This window comes from Strigops habroptila, chromosome Z, assembly GCF_004027225.2.
Source record: "Strigops habroptila isolate Jane chromosome Z, bStrHab1.2.pri, whole genome shotgun sequence".
In the NCBI taxonomy this organism is placed as follows: Eukaryota; Metazoa; Chordata; class Aves; order Psittaciformes; family Psittacidae; genus Strigops; species Strigops habroptila.
In genome coordinates, this window is record NC_044302.2 from 1385838 (window position 1) to 1411521 (window position 25684).

Consider the following 25684-nt stretch of genomic DNA (forward strand, 5'->3'; position numbering starts at 1 on the left):
ACACATGCAATGCAAGGTTCCTGAACCAGACAAAGGAGGTAATTTCCATTACAAAGAGAGAGAGAGGGTGCTGGAGTGAAAAGCTTCATTAGACTCAGAGAGGCAAAGCGATGGCAGTATACCAAGGTCACTTCTAATTTAGACCATCTAATTGGCAAACATGGCTCCAAATGGCTATCATCTCACAGGGCTCAGAATTAATGAAGCCCGATTATTTTCATTACCTTCATCCGAGATGGAGAATGAGACACAGACTGAGAGGGAAAGGGGGGAGTGAGAGGGGGTGAGAAGGAGGGAGAGAGAAAAATTGAATGACAGCAGAAGGGAGAGAGCAGTAAGAAAAGACAATAGGAAAGAGGGAAAAAATGTAAAGATGGCAAGAGGGAGAAGTGAGGATGGCAGGGATGGGCAAGAATTACTCTTAAAGCCAAGGGAGAACAGAGAAAGATGGAATGATGTCTGAAACACTGGGAATACGCCTTAAACCAAGGAAGAGAAAACTGACAACAGAAATGACAGGAGAGAAATGTGCAGAAGGATAAAGCTGGCCGTGGGAGGAGGGAGAGCTCCCCGCTCCCAGAGGCTCTTGGGAATCTGTCCCTTCTCCCAGCTCGAGCCCATCAGTCTTGTCAATCGACTGTGCCGGCGAACTGCACTTCACCCTCATTAAGAGGCTCTCTGCTGAAGCGGTGCAGGCCCAAGATTAGCCAAGAGGCTGTTATGTGGAAAGATGGCGATTAGACCTGCTCGGAGCAGCTGTGATGCCACATGAAATGAACTTGACCACATCCGTTCACCAGCTCCGGGGAAGGGAAGCTGCAGAAGATGGGGGGTGTTGGGAGCCCCTGCCCCACGGTGCATCCCGGGCTCCATGCCACGTAGGAGCATCCTGCGTGGCTCTCCCCTCCCTGCAGCCCCAGTCCCAGCGGCCAGGCTGGCGGGGAGGACTCAGGCATCCCATGGGACAGCCAGCCCGGCTGCTTACTGATAGGAAAGGATGGAGCCTGGAGCAGCCAGCTCTGGGATGCTGAGCACAAGCAAGCAGCGTTACTATGGCAACAGACATATTAGACACTGCAGGTTCCTGAAAGGCGTCTGATAAGGTATTATTAACTGGAGCCTCCTCCAAACACCCAGCGCAAAGACGCTGTGTCAAAAGGGACCTGGCTCCCATTTACTGGACTGCAATTCCCTCGTGGTGGCATCAAGACCTGATTCCCATGTCAGACTGAGACAGGAATCTCAGCTAGAATGAGCAATATTAGGAACCTTTCATTCTGCCACATGACTTCATGAAGCCATTCTGACTTCAAAATATTGTCATTTAATGCAAAAAAGAACCACCTTCTTGACCCACATGCTATTTGACTTGAAGCAAGAGAAGCAATCTTCCTCCCCAGACATATCTCTGGGTACCAAAGGGAACAGCTGCCCAGGGCCAGTGGCAATGGCTAGGCGGAAAAACAGGAACGAGCAAGAGGATGAGCTTCGTGGCTAAGCCAGTCTCCACAGTTCTCAGCAGAAGTCCTGTGCTCCACAGCAGCAGGATGAGGCCCTGCTCCAGCTCAGCAGACTACTCACCTATGGGGACTGTCCTCCACGGAACTACAGTTGCTTTGGCCACATCCTCTGTGGAGTGTCCCCAGCACCCAGTGGAGTGGTTTCCCTGTATCCTGCAGGACACAGTGCTGCTTACACAGAGAAGATGGACCAGCCCAATCGCACCTGTTCCAGACTGTGTTCTGCCAACAGCCCAGGTCAGAGACACCCCGTTTCACAGCAGTGTAACAGACACCCTTAGCAAACTGGTTACGCCTGCTGGCCTAAGAAAGGGGCTCAATTTCTGCCCACTGCTCTCGTAAGGTCAAGATGTCTTCCACCAATTTTGTTAGAAGCTAGTAAGATTTGTTAAAGTCCTCAGGAGGTATTTATACACTAAGAACCAGGAATCAAATGGGATACAGATTGCAGAGACTGAGGTCTTTGTGCTGGAACAGCTTCGTGATCCAGGTACATGAGTGGTGGACAGAGCTGAGCTGCGCCCTGCTCGAGCCTCTGGGCACCGCCAGTTCACAGGGTTAGTGATCTGCTGGTGCTCTTCTTACCTATCTTCCTGTATTTTGTTACTCAAAGAGTACTTGGGGCCTGTCAGCCTGCGTTTTTTAATGGGTTTTACAATGTGCCCTACCTGGGGCACGCTCAGTTCTCTCACTCAGTCGAGAGCACTCAGTCAAGCGGTGGCCACCACCAGCCCCTGCAGCCCACAGAGTGCAGGACACCTCGGCAGGGCCCAGGCAGAGGGCAGGACAGTGAGACAACAGGGAGCTGGTAAAGTAAAGCAGGCAGATAAAAAAGCATAAAGGCATTTGAGGAGCTGCAGCAGGACTGGGAGAGTGATAGAAAGAGAAGATGAGAGAACTGTAAGAGAAAACCTGGGCAACGCTGCATGTTCTTGCTCAGATGATGTCACAGGAGGGGAGTTGATAAAGAACATGGGTACTACAACAAACATGGTGTTATTCACCTCCACTGTCAGAAATAGGCAAAGAAGTGGGAAACCAAACAGAAATGGGCTGCAAAAAAAGAAATCACAAAGAGAAAGAACTGACAGGAATAAACACTTTTTTAATATACTTCGTGACAAGTTCTTAAATGCAAACACAATTTTGCCTTGAAGATTATACCAAAGAAATAACAGTGTAGAAATCTGACAAGACATCCCATTTGTGAATTTAGAAGGGTTTTTGAAAATATGTCTTTTTAATTCTACCTGTATCTTAAACTGAGACTAGCAAATGGAAAGGCGCACTCATGTGAAACCTATGAAAAGGGAATTAATGAAAGAAACGTTCTGGGACTCAGAATGTTATTTACTGAAGCAAGTGCCTGAGTGCTGGAGAGTGCAGTAACCCGTTACGAGCACTTCTGCACCGCGACAGCACGTACTAGTCCACGGAAGAGGTCCAGCGGCTCCACATGTATGCCAGCAGCAGAGAGGGACTCTGGGTCAGCAGCACTCTGTAAAGCCAGAGCGCGAACGCAGGTCTCACAAATGAGAACTTGAACACTGTACTGTTAATTTGCTACTTCTCACCAAGCACTAGCTCTCAAGTCAGATGAATTTCAATTCCTTGGAGATGGTGTTGGAGAAGTATTCCCATGCTAGGTGCTAAAACAAGGATGCAGGGCAGAACAAAAGCCTGGTGCAAACATACTTGTGCTGAACCACAATCTGCCATCTGAAGCTTCTGCTCCCCATCGGAAGCTGCACAAGCAATAGCCATCAACAACCCATACACAAACACAAAGTTGTTTGACAAACAGCTCCAGAAGCGGAGTTGTTACAAGTTTTGAGCTCTAAAAGAAGACAGATCACTTTAGTGAACTTTCACTCCATGCTTCAGTGGCTAACTTCCTACTCCAGAGAATTTTAAATGCCTATGCTTAGATTTTGAGTTAAAACCGGGCATTTACAAACACTTTAAAAACAGCACTTAAAGCAGTAGCTCTAGTGTTCAAGAGTCCCTTAAGGTTCCACCTCCCCTGGGCCAGTGGCAGCGTGTCTCTTGCTCGTTCAGGTTACCCTGAAAAGAGAATTGTTACACAACAAACCCATGGTAATTTTGGACGGAGCAGCTCCTCACATACCCAACTTATCTCACACAACTGTAACAATGATCCTCATTAAGTGAATGAAGCACAGAACATTGCCTGCACAACAGGACTATCTCCCCTCCATGTGATGAGACTATCAAGGGAAGTTACTCTATAGGTTCTTAAAATCACATTTTAGGCAGAAACCTGGAATCTGATTTCCTGTAATGTTACCTTAATCACCCTGGCTGCCCTTCCTGGGAAGTGCTCAACAACACACAAGCACTTTCCCTCTGCAGCAGGAGCAGCACAGCACGTCAGCTACTGCATCTCCCAGAAGCTTCTGTGCAAAATGCGATCCCATGAAATGACCTCAGTAGTTAAAGGAAATCATACTTACTCTAATTTCTTCACAGGGAAATTACTCAATGCTGAAACACTGCCAGTTTCCACAGTGCTCAAGCATGGACAAAATAGTCTCTGTGACAAAACACAGAGGGATGGCAAAAACCTAGATGACAGAGCCCTGACAGATGAAGGAGCTGCCCACTACAGCAAAGTCAACCCATGCAGGTCAGGCCACTCCTTTACTCTTCATCTTGGCTAGGAAGGCAGCAGACATGCTTGACTACGCAGCACTTACCGTCATGATGAGCTTCTCGACACAGTCAGGCGACACACTGTGCAGATGGGTGAGGTGCAGCTGCAAATGGATCTTGTTGTTCAGCATGTCCTGGCAGAGCGGGCAGCGGAGCATGGGCTGCACCGAGTGCTGGGTCATGGCGTGCACCCGCAGCCGATTCACGTCTGTGTTACTGTACTTGCAATATGGACACTGATACATCTGCAGAGCAAGACAAATGAATCATGCACTTGATACAGCTGCTGCATTCCTCTTTCCTTACAGCTAGACTTTAATAATTCGATGCCTTCTCCTACCACCAGTTATCACCTTTCATCCTCCTTCTCCTATTGTATTCTTTGCTTTTGGCACATATGAAACGAATTACCTGCTTGTAGATGCTCAAAAAGCTGGGTTCTTCTTCCTTACCTGCTCTGATTTGGTCTCCTCTGAAGTTTTTGACCATTTAAAGGGGAGAGGCGACTCAGAGCTGCTGGGAAACGATATTCGTTTAGAGGATGCTGGAGGCTCTGTCAGCTCCTTCTCTGCCTGGCTGGCTGGTGCTGCAACAAAACGAGATTTATATCAGGACATCCCCAAAGAGGCTGAAGTTGGACAAAGACAGTACTTCATTTACTCCGCTGCTGTTGCTTCAAACACATACCAAAGACTTGGAGGAGGATGAGTCTGTAGACTAACTTACATCCTACAAAGCACGCCTGGCCAAAATAAATTCATTCTTGACTATCTTTCATAGTAAGGGAACTGAGTAATTTATAGCTAGAAGCAGAGAAATCAGCTATTTCTGTGGGCTGCTTACAACCTGTTAGGTGTTGCCATCCATGAAAAGTCTTGTTCTGTGTTCACATTGGACACACAAATGCTGGGCCAGACGCAAAGGCCAACACATCAGCTCCACGAGCAGTTGGACTGACTCGACAAAGCAGAACTCATACTCTCAGCTCACCGAATGCTTTGCATATGAACACTCTAGAATATGTTTGCCTTGGAGGTGGTTGGAAGCTGTGGCCATCAACACAAGTGACGTGTGGTCTGTGCTGGAAGCACTGGCACATGGCCAGGGAAAAATGCACATCTGGGGGTCCCACCAAAACCATGGTGACAGAGATCCAGCCTAGAGCCAGTGCTGTGATGGGACTGGGACATCCTCATACTGTAACAAGCTGAAGGGTGATTTTATTTCAGCAAAACACAAAAAGGCAAATGAGCCCAGAAGTCAACAGCAAAGCCCTCGGCAAGTTGTGGCGCTCCGAGAAGCGCATCCCTGACCTTTACCCCTCCCCCGAACCCTGGCAGCCTGCAGTACATAAATTTGTGGGACATCTATTATTTAAAAACTGTAAGGACAAGTATATTATACACAGCCCCCATCTCCTCCTCCCCGAACACACATTCATAACAGTACTTTAATCTGTCTCGAATCGACTTCAAACCCATTTCGCCCTTAATGGGAGTTATTCATTTTCACTTGAAAGGTAATATATGACAGCTGGATATTTAATATGATGGATCGGCTGCCGATTAACAAGGCACTGTAGCATTCTTAGACCAGTCCCCCCATACTCTTCCCCTTGTCTCTTATCTCTTTGTGAACCCACTGGTACCTACTCCTTGTTTCAGAAGATGCTGTCACAGTAAGATACAGGCAAACTGCTTCCTTGTCAAACAAACCTCCATCCACTGGCAGGAGCTGTATTTCAAAAAGCACCACATCACAGGAAGAACTCCCCATTTCTAACCACCTTCCTTGCCAGACCCCAACAATAAGTGTTCAGATAAATAGAGGCAACATAACTTCCAGGACATGGAAAACAGGCATTGCAAAAGATAACAATACTGACAGAGGGAGGTAGGGATCAGAGAAGCTCTGGTACTACTGACTGTCTCCTGGTAGACTTGGCCTTGCCAAAGCCTGCTTAGAGGCGATTTCCTTCCCTGCAGTGCTGCCCTGCCACATGCCTGGTGTTTCAGCCCTGGCTGGTTCTGAGCCTTCATGCACCCTGTAAAGTCCTGGCTGTACCTGAATCCAAACCCATGCGACTCCTCTGTCCTTCCAAGTCCACAAAAATGTTCAAACGGAGAGTTTCGTTGTGTAGAACAAGTCTGCGCAGTCAGTGCCAGGTTATGGACACCAACACAGCATGATAGGCTGCTTCTCTGGTCAATCCACTAGCTTGAACCCCACAGCCTCCCTGGGGTTCAGGACTGGAAAGTCATTAAAGATGCCTGCAGGACCAAAGCTGACCTTCATTGCTTCCTACTAATGAAAGGTGGATGGAGCACAAGAAACACGGCAGCACCCTGGACCTGCCTGAGCTGCTCCTCTGCTGAGGAAAGCAGTTTCTCTGGGTGGGTTTGGGGAGGCAGAGGCCACGAGTGGAGCCAGCACCATGGCAGGCGGAGGAATATCCTGCTTTAAAACACCCTGAACGCACCAAGCCTTGTGTGGTGTGAGTGGTCCTGTATCTGCTGGACCCTAGCTGTAACCCCCGGAGTCACAACAGGGCGTTTCCTTATTTCCTTTCTACTGCAAAGCAGCCCGCTTAGAATTAGGGCAAAGTCAAAAGTAATGAAAATTTACTTTTACTTACCATCTCCAAAGTGCCCAGTTTTATTAAATGCACTTGATCCAACCCATGACCCAGAATTATTAATGATTATCCAGACCCCAGAATAACTGCTCTGTTGCAGAGTTCTGAAAAATGCATGCGGAATATTTGTTCTAAGTATTGTTTTTTGAGTTGACAGCTCAAGTGGGAATTCTAACACTGAGACCGCAGTTTATCGCTGATAAACAGCTACAAAGTGACACATTCAGTCCATGTCACAGATCACAGGAATTCAGAACTCTTCTGCCTGCAGAAACGAGGGCATGCGGCACGGCACCTGCAGCGCTCCGGGCAGCCAGGTCCTTCGTCTGCACTGAGGGGACGGGACAGAATGTCCGTGGCTGATAATGTCAAAGGAGCCTCAGCCCTGACTGGCAGCTCAGCACCAGGGAAGGTGGAGCCCAGTGCCTGCACCCTAACCACATCCAGCATCATGCTTAGAGGTCCAGGCCTTGCAGGAAAGAAAAGGAATTGGGGTTTAAAGTATGATGTACAACAATGTACCAGTATTTTTACTATTTTGACTATTTAAATGGATTTAGTTCAGATTTGCTGATCTTAGAGAAAAATCTGCATTTCTCAATAAACGTACGCGAAAGCCAAGTTCAATCGGATGCTGCTGCTGCAGGCACACTGCCCTGACACAGCACTGCTCAGAGACCTGCTTGTCTTCTCACTCTACCTCAGCAGCTTATGCTTTTCAGAGAAGAAATCCTCCCAGGCATTATTTCAGAGGTGGGATGGGACACTCCCTTGGAAGTGGAGATCCTTTCCTTTGCTAGGTCCAGAGGCAAAACCGGCAAAGGTCCCCAAAGCTGCCTGCTCTCCATCCTGGTGGGAAGGAAGTCGCCACCCCACCTCCCAGCCATCAGGTTCTTTTAGCTAAAGTACCACTGACAGCCCCTTCATCTAAACTTCCATCTCCCAACCCAGCAACATAATGGAAAAGCCAATTAAATTATTATTAATTCATGCTGCTTTCCGTAAGCCAGAGGTTCTCATCTCCCTGCATTCCGTAAACCAGCTTGCCACTTGCCCTGGAAATTTACAGTGGGGTTTCTGCTATCTCCATTGATTTAAGAAATACCACCCTCCCTGCCCCCAGCCTGCTGACAAAGTCCTTCCTACCAAGTTCAGCAGTCAGCCTGGGAAAAAGTTTTCTGTGGGACCAGGGAACTGTGCTTTCAGTGTCCGATGGAAAGCAAAATTCCATATTTGGTGGTGCCTCCCTCCTCAACCTTCCCTAATGTTTTCTTGTAGCGATTACCCAGCACCACGAGCCCATGGACCAGCCTGACTTGCCTTGCTGAGTGCTGCAGCTGGAAATGCCCCGACGGCTGCCGTCCTGCTGCACAGACCTTATGGAGGAGCATCCTCCAAGGGCTGTGGCTCTCCTCCTGAGTCCTGGGACTGGACTGTCCCGTTTTATCTGCTTTCAGGCGCACACAGCCCTCATCCGGGGTGAGGGCAAGGTCAGAACTCCCTGTGCAGTTCCACCAACAGCAGCTCAGGAGCCCAGGACGAGGGCGTACAAAGTTCAGTGTCAGGCTCCCTGGCAGACAGTTGCTATCCCGCAGAAACACACAATTTGTGTTAAGAGAGCAAGAAGGTAATGCCACTGAGAGGCCACAGAGACTGGCCGGAGCCCTGCTCAAGCCTCCCCGAAAGGGCACCTGGGCACTGCTGCAGTGCTGCCCGTTTGTTACCTCGTGTCTCAGTAATATATGGTTGAATGTTTCTTTCTGAAATACTGTCTGTTTACATTCCCTATTCCCTGAAGGTACCATTTGTTCTAATAAGATGTTGTAGCCATACTAACAGGCCTGTATATTGCCTGTTGCTCTACAGTATTTTTTCAACTCTGTATTTGATAAATAGCACGATCGCATGATAGACAGAAGTAAATACACAGAGATTTGCAAGCACACTTTTGTACCCAGGCCTTTTTCGCCACCTTTCAGAGATGTGGCCCTGAAAATGGTCAAATAATTTGTTTTTCTAATGCTGTGTCATACCTTCCAGCCTGCAGTGAGTACGAACAACTGAATTACTATTAAATATTCATATTACAAGCCCCGGCCACCACCAGACTTTTCTGCCATGTGATGTACAAACAAAGAGCACCCAGAAAACCCTACAGTGAGACACCAGGCAGCACAGCCTCACCAGGCAGCACAAGGGGCACGTGGAGGCAGTGCTTGGCTTGTCATCATGAGTACCACAGGTCTTCTCCACAGCCCTGCAGATCAGCCCATCTCCTGTCAGCTCCTGAAGGAGACCCTGGGACCTGCCAGGAGATGCTGCTCCTACTGCAGCGCTCTAGTGCAGTGCTGTGCTGTGAACCAAGAGCCAGGGCACTAGGGGAGAGAAAATGACCCATGCAGGGGGACTGGAACTGGATGATCTTTAAGGTTCCTTGCAACCCAAACCATTCTATGATTCTATGCATGAAGTTATGGATCAATCCCAAAGGTCCTGAGCATCCCAGCTCTGACCGGGGAGCAGGAGTCGGTGAGGCCCTGCCATGCTGCATGCTGGGACAGGGGCCCAGGCGCTTGCACGCACGCACGTGGCAGCGGCTCTGGCACAAGGTGACCTGGCACATAAGTAGCACAACACCCTGGCAAACGCAGGCAAAAGAAAAGGCCTGAACCAAAGCTGGGAGGTTTCCCTGCCCCAGGAGCAAAAGCTCCCTCTCTGCTGCTCAGAGACCTGTGCAGGGCAGAGGGAAAGACAGAAGAACATCCCATCTTGTGCCTAGCATCACCCTACTTTTACAAAGTGGTACCCTAAAGCACTGCACTTTTTCTACCAGTAATGGTGTCTTAAGATGGTATCTTTAGGACCATGGGAAATATTGCGATTTTTAAATTACAAAGTGGCTGGAAGGAAACAAGCAAAAACCTTTATATTTACCTGGTTTTTTTGGTCTTGAGCCAGCTATCAATCTGTGTGAAAGTTACTGTTCAGTTCAACTGAATAAATACATCAACTAATTTACTGCGAGAATAGTGTTATCAGTGTTATCAGCATTATTCTCAGATTAAAGCTAAAACATAGCACTGTATCAGCTACTGGGAAGAACGTTAACTCTATCCCAGCCAAAACCAGGACACCCCTTCTCCGAGGCCTCCTTCACGCAGAAGCCAGGGGCGAGAGCTGTTCCATCCCTCGCAGCCCACTCTCTCTCTGTCTTTACTCTGCTCCACACACTATCCCAGCCATTAAGTGCTCAACAAACGCCATATATTAAAAATACAGAAAAAAGCAGCAGTGGGGGAGGGGCAGTAATAGATTTCCGTCAGGATGTGCCTGACCTGTTTTTTTCAATTTCAGTAATTAGAAAGGCAGTAGGCCTGTAGGAATTATTCATAAACTGCAGGAGCTGTGCAGTATACATTTATGTTAAACATGTCAAATCCGATTGAAATCATGCCTGCCAGCACCATACTCCATAAACACACTTTTCTGCAACAATTTCCCAGCTCTCGGCAGCCCATTAATACCTCCTTTAATAGCAATCTACCACGGATTCGAATCAGGGACGCTCCATTGCACTAATTGCTCTGTTAGGTGAGCATCATGGATTAAAAAAAAAAAAAAAAAAAATTAAAAAAAATAAAAGGCCTTCAGGCTAGTCCTCTAGAAAGATTTCATTTCAATCTATATTTTAAGTAGAGTTTGCTTCTTGTTTCTGTGGAAAAAAAAATCTGATATTCTACATCTATACAACTGGCAGAGTGCATTAAGAAAGTCCCTTTCATCGCTGGGTCACTGCAGAGGAAGTGCTTCTCTCTAGTCAGAAAACACATACAAGCCCCACCCCAAATCTCCAAAGTCTCGTACTGATCTACCCCGGTCTGATTCAGGCTTTAGCTGGAAACCAGGGTGTTGAATATTCATCATTCACATCCTGCCTCAAAAATGGAGTCGTGAATAGCCACGATTTCTTTCCTCCTTGCTGGTTTGCTTGTGATAAATCTCACGTTAGCCACAATGAGCTAATTTCTAAAGCTCAGCCATCAGGCAAAGAGCATCTTCCTTCTCCTGCATAGAGGGAACAACTATGGAGCAGAGAGAGGGAAGCTGGCAGGGCAGAGGCAGCTCCAGTGCATCCATTGGCACTTGGGAGCTGCTTAGTCCTGCTGCTGGAGAGAGAGGAAAAAGAGAAAGCAAACAGGTCCTGTCTAGAAACAGGGATCACAACCCTTTCTTCTCCATGCAGCATTTAGGAGTCACAGAGGAGTGCTGGTGTCTGGAAGCACGGCTGGCTGTGGGAGCTGAGAGGAGCAGCGGGAGCACTGCTGAAAACAGACGGCACTGCCGCATTCCAGAAACTGTTGAGGAGTCACAAAGATGTATGTGAAAATCAAGGGAAACTGAATCTCTACTTGGGGTGGCGTTTTCCACATGTGTATTTTGATGGAAAGTATGGCCTAAGAAAATGTTCTGCTTAAGATTATTCCATTTTAAAATAAATAAAATCTAATTGATAGATTTATTTGGCAGCTGAGACTTTCTGAAAAAATGTACGATGGACGCAGAGAAGTTTTTCCTTCCAGAGCTGACACTGACACAGGCGCAGCCTGACACATGCGGACCTGCGAACCACAGAGCAGCCGAACAGCCCTGACGCATCACTGCTGCCCCTGGGCAGAGGGAGCTTGGGACACACTCGACATGCCCTTAGAGGTCTCACAGTCTTTAAGAAAGGGGAAGCAACAATCACCCAGTGCACAGTCAAGAAACTGAGGCACAAAAGGTGAGTAAATTGCTATGGACTGTAACGATCACATTGCAGCATGATGAACAGAAAACAGATCTATCCATGTCCGCTTCAACACACTGTTTATTGACTTGGGGCCCATACTTCTTTGTTGCCTATCTCCCACTTGTATGGAATTGCCTGACTCAGAGGCACCTCCAAAGGTCTACCCAAAGCAGGATAATCTGTACCTGCTTCATTTCTGACAGCAGCTCATCTCATCTCACCTTCTTGAAAGATCTCTGAGGAACCTTCCCAGAAAATCTACTCCAGTGCTTCACAAGCTGTACCAGGAGATATTTTTTTTTTAAAATTTATTACCTAACCTCAAGCTTTCTCCCTTCAATTTAAGCCCATTGCTTCTTGTTGTCTATATCCTGAACATGGAGAACAAATAATTTCCTTACTTTCAGAAGCATTTTATGCACAAGGAGACTTATCTTGCCCTCCTCTTTGGTTTTCTTTTTCTGGGTCAAATAAGCCCATTGATTCCATGCTCTCCTCCCAGCTGATGCTATGCAGACCATGCTCTGTTCTGGGTCATTCTTCCTGTTTGGGCTTTCTGAAATTGTTCATCAGCTTTCTTGACACCCCAAGCTCAGAAATGGACAGCTTTCCAGTGCTGAAGAAATGAACGCACCACACAGTATTTTCACCTACACCGTAATGCCTATGCTTTGCTTTCAGACTGTCCTGAAAAATAGAGTCAAAAGTCTTCCTAAAAAAATGATGCAAGATACTGACTGCAAACAGGACCCTCTTCACACAGAAGGGAATCGGGTCGCATTGACATGATTTGTTCTTGACAAATCCGTGCCGACTGTTCCACGTCTCATTATCTTCCCGTCAGTACTTACAAACAGTTGTTTGGTCAATTCCCAGGGAAATCTGGGGCAATCGGAGCTGGCAGGTGTGTGGTTCCCCAGCTACTCAGAAGATAAGCACCATGCCTGGCCTCTCGCGGGACCTCCCCTGTTCTCTGTGAAATCACCAGAAGCAGCAGCTGACAAGTCTGAGGATGCTTCAGTCGCATTCTCAGAGCACCCAGGTATGAAGCAGCAGGTCACTAATGTGACAACACTCAGCTTAACTAAGGACTCTGCAGACTGTTCGTCCCCAGCTGGGGGACAAGCTCTCCTCGCAGTGCCGCTGACATGGGCTGCTCTGGCCTCTCACACACTCCTCTGTTTAGTGGGCATGAATGCAAAGGCGGCTTTCTGCTCTTCAGTGCTCTCGACTGTGGTTGATTGCCTTCCTGCTCCTCTGAGCTGCAGACCAGCTCTTTTCTTGCAGTCTCCTTTTACAGCAAGGGAGTGCTGCCCTGGTGCTGCCTGTTCCCTCCCTGCTTACATCTCAATTTGTACCGTGGCGTTTTGATGTTTCTGTACATGCAGACATTGCTCTTCTGTGGTTGTCGTGAATAACCTGACCTAGTTTCCGTTCCTTTCCATGTCTGAGGTCCAGAAGGACAGCCATGTTCCTCAAGGGACCTCAAAAGGAGAAACAATACAAGATCGAGGTGTGGTACCTGCTTTGCTGTATATAAATAGTGGATAACTTTTTTTTTTTTGCTTTAAAGTTCAGGGTAATGTTACATGATTGAAAGCAGAACCTGAATTCAACAACATCACGTGCACACATCTTGCTCAGCCTGTACTTTTCAGCCTTGCAATAGCTTTGGACAAGGCTTGGCCAGAACTCTGTGGACTTATGTACATAGTCTGCATATTCCTTTGTGTGTTTTCCTTTGAAGACCTGATGAAGCTGCCTGTTTCTTATCTGCTGTTTGACTGACAAACACCAAAAACGGGTCAGGAAAGTCACTGGCAGGATGAAGAAATAAAACCACCTGGATAGTAAAGGGTACAAAAAGTAGGTCCTTCATTCTTTCTTACATGTTTTAATATATAAAAAATAATCTTCTCACATAGATCAGCTTTTGGAAGTGCTTCAGGATTTGGGCAAAGGGCCCTACTTACCCTTACTTAGCACTTACAGGGAGTGACCTAAGAGCAATCTGAGCAAGTGCAGTCTAGACTGAGAACAGGAGCTTCACCAAGCATTAAAGCAGAGCTTGCTTTTTTCACCAGTTTGGACAAATCTTCCAATTGACTGAGGCTGAGACTGGTTGAGATTAAAACTGTGTTGAGGTGAAAGACCACACTTCATCCTTCTGAAGACTGCGCAAGCCAAAATATCTCTTTGGCTGTGGCTCACCAAGAGGCAACCACAAACATGGTAGGAGAAGGCTACCTTGAAGAAGGGTCCCTGTGCTTAGTGTGAGAGGCATCACACCAAGCAGCGAGGTCTGCAAAACGCCTGGGCTACTGTGCCGGAAAGGAGAGTCAGAACTGCTCCATCTGAGGGCGAGGAAAATGGGGACTAGCTCCAGTGCACAACACTGAAGGGGTCAGCAAGTGCCAGCCGAGGAGGGGAACAGCCCTCTCCATAGGACAACTTTCAGCTGCTCTCTGCTCAAAGGCAAGGAACACTTAAAAGATTCCCACTCCCCTCTGCAAGATACCAACCATCCTGTGGGAAAGACAGAATAACCCAATACCTTCGTAATTAAGCAGTTAAGGATTTTGCAGAGAGAAACCTTTCAGATTCTACTGCAACAACGTCAGTTTTGATGTACATCTGCAGTTCCTCTTTCAAGATGTCATGGCTCCAGCAGAAAGAGAGCAGTTAACAGAACACAGACAGAGGGTCTGCCTCTCTGCAATGTCTTTCTGTGTCACAGCCTTGCTACCAGAGCCAGGACTGTGATGAAAAAGCAGGCTAAGAGTCTCTCAAGTCTTAACAACATAGGGCAGAGTTTCATGATATGCTTAATCCAACCTAAGTGCTGGCTGCAGCCAGAAAGGGCCATGCCCTTCTCCCTGCTCTCCTCCCAGCTGCCGATCCCACTGCCCGGGTCAGGTCTGGCACCACTGAGCACAGGGAAGCTCCAGCCCACTGCTCCAGCACGAGCCTGGGGCTGCGTGGGGGGACACATGACCGACCAACCACTGAGCTGGTGGTTGCACCATTTTGTGCGAGTGTGTCACAAAATACACCCAGAGACTTCACAACACTTGTGTCATGCTGACAGTGCTGCATGGCACACACATTGAAGGAAACACTTTTGCAGGCCGCGGCTATTCCCACCTTCATTTCCTGAATTTAAAGAGTGGCCAAAACCCACCTGTCCATTTATTCTGGTCCTTGTCCCCTCCACTCTCTTGGTCCTTGGCAGGCTCTTCAGCATCACCAGATGTTTCATTGGGCCCTTCTGCATCTTCAGTGGATTCTTCTGCAAGAACAGAAGCAGAAAGCGTAACACAAAAATGGAAGTCAAACAGAAGAGCAAATAACTGCCATTGAACAACAGCCAATGCTGAAGCACAAGTGTTGAGTGGTAGTTATCAACATCACCCAGTGCTCTCCCAACACTCCCTGCTAGCTGGTCAAGAAACTACAGAAGAAAAAAGTGAGAGATGAAGACCCGCTTCTGCCACTTACAGCTATTGCTGTCCCCTGTGGTGTACTGTACAGTAAAAGATCTGCTCAATATGAGAAGGTTCTACCAACTACATCATGGATTAGAGAAGTGCCAAGGACTGACTAGAGCTTCCAGCACCTTCAGCCTCTTCGTACCCATCTCAAGGTGTCTGGACTGAATAGCACCGTGTGGTACTGACCCTGGTCACCAAGACCCCCAAGTTCACCACAGAAACACCACTGCTCACTTCTGCTCAGGCCAAGCAAGGAGCAGCACTGTGTCCTGCAGACATGGCTCTGACACAAGGCATGAGATGAAGCTGCTGGGATCTTGTTTCCATCCCAGTCACGGGAAGAGTTTGAGCACACAGGCAGCATCACACAGGTGCAAAAGCATGAAGGGTAAAAAACACTCAGTAACGCACTGAAGATTCAGAACAAAACACAAAACGCCAGCGCCCCACCATTAACCAGAGCACCGGTGTGCTGAGGCACAGAGCGTGTCGACACAGCATGGGCCGCTCCTCACCACATGGGATATTGGGAGTGGTGTTGCTGCAGCTGCCAGACCTTGTACACCAGGGTCCAACACTGCATTATCATCTAATATCTTGGGTATTTATGAACAGTGCAGCAGCTCGACAGCTACCACGTAATTGATGGGGGCTACATCAGCACTGGGAAGAAGGGTACTTTTAAGCCATTATATCCTCTTTTAGCAGGAGAGTTCATAATTTTAACTTGCATTATCTGGTCATGGTAAATCCCAGGCTATCCTGAGGTTTTATCTGAACTACCTAACCAGTTCCTCACCCCCAGCCTCACCCTAACAAAGACAGGGCTAGAAATCAGGATTAAAAATGTGTATTAGGAGATTGCAGATGCTCAGCAGTGCCCTTTGAGAATGTGACAACCTAAATCAGGGAGGAACTTGTAAAAGCACCCAGAGACCAGCACTGACATTAAGTGGAAGCACTGTGATTTATACTCTACCCCTCTTTCACTCTTCTAAAAGCTGGAAACTGTTGAGAGCTGCAGGGATCCCCATGGTGTTCACCTGGGAAAGCAGGATCCCAGGGCAAGAAGTGCAGTGGGTGGCATCGCTAGGCAAAGGCACAAATTACTGATGCAGGGGTGAGATGAGCATCTGCCTTGTGAGACCAGTGCTCAGGTTTGTTCAGAGAAGGGCTGTGAAAGCAGCAGCTGCATTCATGTTTCAGAAATTAAAATTCCAGCATTTTTTAATTCCACTCTAGGGAAAAAACTCAACAAACTGCTCAATCCAACCCATCCCAACCTGTCCCAGCCCAATCCAACCACCTTGACCGGGCTGGGGAGCGGGCGCTGCTCTGGGATGGGTATGCCCCAGCCCAGCCCCCCATCCCGGAGCCCCCCAAACAACAAAGGGTGCCTGGCGCGGCGGCACTCCCGGCTGCGACCCGGAGGTGTCAGCATTGGCATGGGAGGAAGAGGAAGGGCGAGCCGGCGGCCGCTCAGACACTGTCTGGGCACTAACCTGAGCATGTGGAAATAATACACGTCTTCAAGTGCACTGTCTGGTTCGAGGGGAATAAAATAGGACATTCATAAGCAGTTACACCATCTGTCTTTATACCATCATCATCATCAACAAGGGAAAAAATAGCTCTTTAAAGTGGATGAAAGCCCAGGCTGACAGTAACGGGAAAAATGTGAGCTATGAATACCAATAACAGCAGAAAATGATTGAAAAACAAGGCTACAAACAGCAAACGCTCCTGCCCGGAGCCCCTCCTGCTCGCAGGCACAGTCCTGCCCTCCACAGCCCCTCGCACTGAGCGGCCACCGTGCCCTAAGCCAGGACACAGCTTCCCGCTGAGGACGAGATCTGCCTCCCGGGCTCCAACACCTCTTTGCTGGGCTGCAAAAAGCATCTGCGTGCTTCAAACCTCCTCCTCCCCTCTCTGCTCTGAGCTGATTGCTTCTGACGAGTGTTTCTGCTAAAGGGAGCAGAGCACAAGACACATCTGCACAGGGAGGCTCCCAGCTCCAGCTGGGAAAGGCCCTGGTACCGTCCCTGTGTGCCTCCTTGCTCCCAGGGCCTTTGTTGAGGACAATCCCCCTGCTCTCTCCACAGCACACCCTGGGAGCTCCCTGCATCCTGGGCCCTGGGGATGCAGCGCCTGGTGCTGTGGCCCAAGGAAGGGGAAGCCTTAACTCCTAGGTGCCTTGTTTGGAAGGCCGGATGCACCTCTGCTCCCTGCACTCAGCCAAACTTACAGCCACCACTGCTCAGGCTGACCGCAGGGATGGTCAGGAGAGCGTCGTCAGCCACACCACTGCTCAGCTGGCCACATGCACTGTGGAGGGTTTTGAATTGCAGAGAACCAGCCTCCAGCAGACTGGATCCAGGGCTCAAGCATGTGATCTGACCCAGCTTCCAACAGTGAGAGTCTCCAATACTGAAAACGAAATGCAGCAGAGGATTCCTGTTCCAGAGGATCTGCACCCATGCTCCCCGATGACAGCTCTGCAGTGGCAGCTCCGAATGCGCTGGCAGGTCTGGGTAGCAAACACATGCACAAGTGGCACCCAACCATTATCCTCTGGTATTTCCTGGGGGCATCCTTCTGAGAGGACGAAGCCAACATCACCTCTGGTAGGGACAGGTCTGCTTTTCTCCTCAATCAACTACACATGCAACAAGGAGCTCTTGAGCTTCCCTTTTAATTGCCTGCAAGTCTTGGTGTTGAGATATTCCCATGCTGCAGAGCAGAGCTGACCACCAGCTTCCTTAACATCCACAGCGCCCCAGAGGACAGACGTGCAGCTGGTGTGGAGACCACCTCATGGCCAGCTCCCAGAAGCTGAATGAAGCTGTGGTCAGCAAGATGTAGGCAATTTATTTCCAAACCACCGAGACCTTTTTGTTACTGTTTGACCATACCTCCTTGAGGCTGTACACACTATTAGGACACATTCACCTAACCACTTGACTGTATTTTCCTTAAGAAGATGGATAAAATCACCAGTCCATTTGTAGTTAAATAGTACTCAGCTTAAACCTGTACATCCTAACAAGTGTCCCAGCTGGGACTGATATCCAAAGGTTGAGAAGTCCCTGCAGCATGTCAGCAGTGTAACGGGAGTCTCTACGAGTCAAGGACTCCAATCAGGAATTTCAGAGGGCATGGTGGGGAGGCTGAACCTGGAGATGTGGAGCTCTGCCATAGGAGATGGCTTGTAAGAGGAGATGGGTTTGACTCCCAACCCAGGAACCTTAGTAAGGGGCTCTGGAAGGCCAGAGATGCTACTGCAGGTGCCACACTGGTGTCTTTGTTTTCTAGAAACTCCAGCTTCACAGCTCATGAAGGATAAATGGACTTCATCTTCTGCAGGGAGCTCACCAGGGGAGGTGCAAGAGCTGCTGCTGTGAGAGTTGCATGGGGGAGATCATGTCCTATTGAAATACGAACAACACAACCTGCACAGAGGTCCCTGTGCCCGAGTGCCATTCACAAGGCCGTGATGCCTTATGAATAAATTTCCTTAAAGGAATTTTCCAGCTGCTGGGGTTCAAGTCAATACCAAGAGTGAGCAAGTGTAACTGGGGGGTACCTGAGTCCAAGCAGCTTGTTATTCCATCAAACCAAATCTGCCCCATGCAACATTCTAGGAAGAGTCTTTTTTTCCTTCATGAATAAATCATTTTAAACAGTGGTATTTCCTTTTAATTTAAAATTAAACCAGTCACTGGGGAAGGGCGAGGGGGAGAGGCGGATAAGAGTCTGGAAAATCATGGGTACTGACATCTGGAGATGCCAGGGAATCTCTGACTCAGTTACACACTGAAAATGTGCCCGAATCTCCACCAGTCCATGCTGCTGCAATGCTGCCCCTTTCAAAGCCCAGAAAGTTTGAGGGTTGGAGAAATCTGCAAACCTCAACTGGATCCAGGCCAGCTTGAACAGCCCAAGACCTCTCAACTCTCCTCTCAGATGGATTTTCCTTAATAAACCCAGCTCTCTTATCCAAAGGGATAAGGGGCATTTCAGAGGTGGCAGAAATGCAGGGATGGAAGAGAAAGAGCGTGCACTGCCTCTCCACCCTCCGGCAGGCTCAAGAGCTGAGAAACATTAGCTGTCATGAACCACAATCAAATCAGGTTTGAAATATTTAGCAGTGGCTTGGAAAATGCAGTGCTGCAGCTCTGACAGGCGAGATGTGCAGACACCCATTTTCCATTATAATGGAAATATCAAGCCTGTTCTGAATATGTATAACCTAGAAAAATGTATTGATTTTTCATTCGGCATTAAAAAAATGAAATACCCTGCAGCTGTCAAAAGCCTTTTGTTAAAAGCTCATCTTTCCTGGAATGAGGTTTACCAGAAACAAGTTTTAATTGTACACAGGGTCTCTCCTTCGAAACAGAAAGAATGCCTGATGCTCCCCTTTTCAGTATAAGTAGTTAAGAAAGCCTGTAGACAGACAGGATTGAGACCTGGGTGACTTGAGCAAGCTGATGCTGTCAGGGGAGGTGACGGCCTGTATGCAGTCGGCTGCACATGCACAGACACGCGTGTGGCACTGCCGGGAGCTGCCACTGGCGAGGGGCTGCATTGCACTGGCACCGGGTCACAGCACCGTGCCGCGGCCCAGCCTGTTGCACAAGTTCAGCTGCTCCCAACTACTTTGAACATGAAGTCCCAGGGTCCCGGGAGGAGATCTGCCGTGGTCTGGGTCCTTGCAGAAGCAGGCGGGGCTTCAGCTGGTCCATGGGGGTTTGATGCCTTCCTGGGCCCCGGGAAACCCATGAGGAGCTCAAACTGCTGGTGATGGTTGTTGAGGGCTCCAGTCACACAGCCAGAGGCACGGTTATTGCTGGAGGCACACAGAGCATCCCAAGCCAGAGGAGCAAACATTGGTTTGTCTTTTGTGTTTCTCTGCCCACCTGCATTTCGAATCACTTGCCCTGCCAGGGCTGTGCTCAGCGCGCAGGGCTGCGGTGAGCAGCCATGCGTGCTGCTGAAGCTGCTAGTGACCCACAATGGAACGGAGTGAAGGCAAACCCTGCCGCTGCCCTTCAGCCTCCTGAAATCTGGGTGAGAGCACAGCTTTGAACAGGTCTGTGGGAGAAGCTGGCCTGGGTCAGGATGCAGAGCAGCACCCTGGACACAATTCCATTGTTTGTGACCAGCCCAACAGAAAAATAAATGTTGCCCACCTCTTCCTGCCTTGCAGATGATTTGCATGTGAAGATGGGACAATCCATCCACATGGTAATGTAGGTGAACCTGTGTTCAGAGGTTTTTTGCCATCTTGTATTTCTCACCCAGCTCAAGCTCAGCTGGGGCACGTCTCCTAAGGTAACCTTGGCTACCAGGCAGTCTCTGCCCTCGCAGCTCAGATTCAGGATGCATGTATATGCACAAATACACTCTGTGCTCGTTCCTAACTGGTTTATTCTATATCAACTTGTTTATTCCTATTGTTTTCCTGAACAGAAAAGCAGTGAACAGAAAGCACGAGGCAGAGGTTATGAGAGTAATGACAGAGAGCCCATCCAGACCTGATGCAAAAGCTGGTGGATGAGTCCTATTATCTGACAAAAAGCTGCAGAAAAACAGTAATAATCCTACATGTATCTTGGATTAATGACACCTATGCCCGAGCTCGCCCTGTTTCAGAGCATGGGCCGGGCGTATCTATGCTGCTTTTGCTGACAAAAAAGAAAATACTGCCTATGAATGTGTTCCCAGGTGATAAAGCCATCCTCAGTTGCCTATCTTCTCACGGAAAAGTTTATCTGGCTTTTGTGCAGTTGACTATAAAGGCCAGTGTTCAGATAAATAAAACAAGAAATTCACCAGCAGAAGAACTGTTTGTGAACTTTTAGCTTCCATTCCTTTGTTTTCTCCTCCAAAGAAAAACCTCAGAATTTCTGGCCAGTTTCCCTGAACAGATCTGAAACTCCTCCAACAGCATCCAGGTCTCTGGTTATCTCTCACGCATGCTTCTTGCTCCACATAAGTGAGATGACCCTCTGCCAGATGTTAGCATCTTTTCTTCTTTAATACAAATGCTTTTCCTACACGATGTTATTTTCGCAGTTGCTCCTCAGTGTCAGTTCCTCAGGCACCTCTTGAGGGGCTCGGCAGCATCATGGTCGTCCCTAGAGATACCTCTGAAGGATGCTGGTGTCTCCACACAAAGAGACACAAGTCCAAGAACCCCTTCCCTGAGCCAGCACCACTGCTCCCTATCCATGGGAACAAGGCTGTCATTTTTTTTGTAAACTGGGCTAAATTTTAAGTCAGTGGAACCCAACAGGGATTTGTCCCCTTGAATTTCAGAGGAACCAGAAAGGTTGCTGTTATTTTCACACATGAAATGAAAAAAAAAAAGGCAAATTCCTTGAGCACGTTTGTAGTGGAGCGTGATGTGATTGTGTTGTCATTTATGGGAAATAATCGCAAGCCCATCTCTCCCTTTCCCCCCATTTTCCAGTCCAAATAACCATGAAAAATTACACTTCAATGTCAGGAGGACAACAAAGGAGGGGCTTTCTCCTGCGGCTTGATGGCTTTTCAGCTTCCCCTTCTTTGGACAAAACCTACCTTCAATTCTAGTTCATTTTAAACGTGATCTAATAAATGCATCTTGACAAGTTCCTTTCTTTTTTTCCTTTTAAACAGTATTTTGCACAGTTTAACCTAGCTCTAAACCGGAATCAGCTGGAAAGGAAACTCATGCAAAAACACAAACACAGATCAAACCGCAAAACAAAAGAAAACCCATCTCCAGCTTCAGTTCTGTGGGGATAGGACAGTGTGATCCCCAACATGGAGACCTGCAGGAGGAGGGTTGGAAGACAAAAGGGACTAAAGATCATTGAATCCAACCATTAGCAGAGCACAGCCAAGTCCACCACTAAACCATGTCCCTAAACACCACATCTCCTTTTAAATACTTTCAGGGATGGTGACTCCACCACTGCCCTGGGCAGCCTGTTCCAACACTTGACAACCCTTTCAGTGAAGAGATCTTTCCTAATCTCCAGTCTAAACCTACCCTGGTGCAACTTCAGGCCATTTCCTTTTGTCTTATCACTTGTTACATGGAAGCAGAGACCGGCCCCACCTCGCTACAACATCCTCACAGGGACCTGCACAGAGTGGCAAGAGGTTGCCGGCGGCACTGACCTGTTCCAGGCTCCCCCAGCAGCGCAGCATCGCCTGGGCCAGGCTCGGCTGCGCTGGGAAGCAGCTTCAGTGACCCGTGGAACCATTTGGACACAAGTGCAGCATTCAGAGAGGTTGGGGTGCTGCAGGACGTTCATATTCCACCGTTCAGAAAACATCCTCAGCTACGCAACCGGAGCAAGGCGTTCAAAGGAAGAGCTGCTTTGCGCTCAGGGTGAATAAGCTCACTCCAGAAAAGCTTTTTAGATTCGCAACCCCCCCCAGTGCTAAAGCCAAGCTAAAGTTGAAGTTAACTTCAGCCACTCTGGGAAAAGGTACATCTTGAGAACACTGTAACTATAACAAAAATGAGCTATAATTAATTCATGCTTAGCCATAAGGGTTGGATATGCACAGGGGTGCTCCCAACAACCTTAGCTCTGCCATGTAACATCATCACAAACTGTACTTAAATCAAACACTGAAGCATCCCTTTTCTGGCAAAGTTGCTTTTAACATACAACTCTGACAACGCCTACTCTGTTCTCACTCTCCATGGTATCGCTCCAAGGAAAAGTTAATTAATGTGTTGCTGACCCTCTTTCTCCCCCTCCCCATGTGCTTCCCAACCCAGCATGTTTGGAGTTCTTTTAAGCTTAGCTAAAAACTTGTGAAAGCCGTAATTGTAGTGTCCTGGTTTAGGAACAGTTAAAGTATTCTTGGAGCATGCTGCACCATCAGGTTCTGATGCGGATGGAGGTGGCCAAAGGAGACCTGTGGGGCTGGCCTGGCAGCAGGGGAGCGTGACCAGCCAGCAGCTCATGGCTGTGGTGTGGGGTCTGCAGTAACTCGACATGCCCTATCCCTGGTGATGAGGAAAGGTTTTGTGACACAGAATGAGAGAAGCTGATCAGTGGTTCTAAGCAAATGTCTCTACGGACTGTTCACACATGGGGTGAGTCCAAACAGGTCTGGTGAGTGAGGTCTCGTAACTTCATTCTTAACTAGATTGCAGTAATGTCAGTGGTGGTGTGATGTCACCAGGCTCCAGAAAACTCACAGCTCCACAGCTCTGGAGCCATCCTTGAGGACACGCTTGAGGAGCCCCACATCACCCACCAAGGCAGAGGCTCACGTCCTGAGCTGCCCCTTCTCCGGGTTTGGGTTAGTGGCACTGGCAGAATGTCAGTAATTGCGTTTCCCTTTGCACTAACAAGCTTTCAGCAGCAGAAGATTTCAGCTTCCTGGAGCCAACAGGCGCTTTTTCTCCACCTCTCTTGGCTTCGAGTAATTGAAAGCGACTGCAATCTCAGCCCTGACTCTCCGGTATTCAGCTGTACCAGCGAGGTCAGGGAAAGTCAAGTGAAGCCTTTCCCTTCAACTCCCCACCACCAGCGCAGTGCTATCAGTGGCAGCCGCCCTGCAGCCCGGAGGAACAGGCAAAATGACAGGGGCTGCTAAGACCCATGGGAATGGGAACACAGCCTCCCACAGCAAGGAGGGAGGGAGGGATTCCCATCGTGCCGCATCCAACTGCAGAGCCCTGCTGACCCCTCCACTGGTTTTATTTCCTCTTAATTTAGAACAGGAGATAGGCTGCTTTTCAAAGAAACTGAGTATTCATCCTTTTAGTTTTGGTTTTTTGTTTTGGTGTTTTTTTTTCCCCAGCAAGGCAAAACACTTTCCTCTGTGATGCCCACATCCCCTGTGATGCATCTGGGAAGGATCTTTGACTCACTCACCAAATCTAAGGTAGACAAGGAGGGTGCTGAACAGCTGCTCTAACTCCCAACTGATATGCAGAGGACTAAGGAAAAGGGAATAGCACGGAGAGGCTCGCAGGGAGCTGCTCAAGGTACTTGTGGCTCACAAGCTGCTCGGCCTGCAGCTCAGCACATTGGCAGCACAGGGCTGGTAACGGCTGGTGTGCAGGGAGGACACCCTGGGCCACCCCTGGGTGCCTGCAGCCCCCTGCTCAGCTCCCTCAGGCGCCGACAAGGGTGCGCCAGTGCTCCAGGGATTCAGAGTGCACCTAAACGCGACCACAGCACACACAGCTGGCAGCTTCAGCGCCGGCCTGTGATAAGAATTTATTTCTCTCAATTACAAGCGCTTGTCCCCAGTCTCAGTTCATCAGCACGGTGCGGCGCAGTCAATGGAAGCTCAGTAATGCGGCCATTGCATTCACAGCGGCCTCCCGCAGCAGCAGCTCTGGGGAACGCGTTCCCAGCCCTCCCACCCCTCCGCTCCCGAACCATGGACCATGCAGGGTTTAAGGCCAGTTCAGGCACAAGCTCCCTGCGTGGTCTGAGGCGTAACCTCCACTCCACACAACCAGCACACGTGCTCCAAGTGGGCAGACGAACCAGCACCCATCCATATCCATACACTTTATCTCCACTGCCCACGCACGTCCCTCTTTAACAGAAGGCTTCCCAGGGTGCTTTAAGTATTTTCAGATGAAGTTTTTGGCTTTTTTAATTAGAGCTCGATCTGAAATATCTGTTCCCTTCAGCCCAAGACCATTCAGAAATAACCTGTGAATGTCGCAAGTAGACAGAGAACGAATCTAAATATCACCCTCAAAAAGCAAATACAGGACAAGAACACCAGCAAAGTAAATCACTGATGAAATCTCCTCTGGTGTCCTCAATAAAACAACTACCCTGCTCTTGGAAACCCGTATTTAAAACAAGCACAACAGGCTGCACATCACAGGAGAGGAGGACGGAGGGACAAAGTAAAGCATGGCTGTGAGCCTCCCTGGCCCACGTGCCCTGGAGGCCGGGCAGCTTCACCCCTACCGTTGGATGTCTCTGGGCTTCAGTTGTTTGGTTTAAATAAACAAACATGCAAAAGCACTTCCCCTGTTCCCCTTCCACAGTGAACCACAGGACAAGGCTGTTAACTCGCTGCTACGACTCCACTCTGGCACCGCTGGCTTGCTGCCACCACCACGGAGCAGCTCCCAAACTTCCCAACCATTAACCTCTCCTGGAGAGCAGCGTTGGGGGATGCTCTCCCACTGCAGCCTGCTCAAGAGCTCTATTGATCCAACACACACTTGGTGCCTTCAAAGTTGTTTATGATCAATATGCAAATTGCCCATGGCATTGATCTGGTATTAATTTTCAATTAGGGAACCCACAGGGGGTCTCCCAGGGTCAATATCTAACAACACGAGGTAACTCCACAGCCCAACAGTGGGATTGATGCTGCCCAGTGGCTCTGGGGCTGCTCCTGCACCTCCTACCCTGATCCCCCAGGATGCCCCAGGCACTGCAGCCTCCTGAAGAGCGACTGGTGCCCCACAGCCCCCGAGGCCCCTCGTCCACCCACAGCTCAAAGGAGCATGTCCCCCCCAGCCGCAGGTATTTTGCTTCCCTGCACGCAGGGAGCCAGCCAGCTACTTAAGGCAACCCCACTG

At 48.8% G+C, this 25684-nt stretch overlaps 1 protein-coding gene across 1 annotated transcript in view; it reads right to left on the reverse strand.

Annotated features, from left to right (window-relative positions):
- The window catches only part of ZFHX3 (zinc finger homeobox 3), a 102750-nt gene that overhangs the window by 20366 nt on the left and 56700 nt on the right, over nucleotides 1-25684 (reverse strand). Inside the window, exons 4-6 of the mRNA XM_030512404.1 lie at nucleotides 14799-14906; nucleotides 4646-4779; nucleotides 4238-4438 (exon numbers count right to left, since the gene is read on the reverse strand). Coding sequence (XP_030368264.1) covers nucleotides 4238-4438; nucleotides 4646-4779; nucleotides 14799-14906 — 443 coding nt within the window. The remainder of the gene's footprint in view (nucleotides 1-4237; nucleotides 4439-4645; nucleotides 4780-14798; nucleotides 14907-25684) is intronic.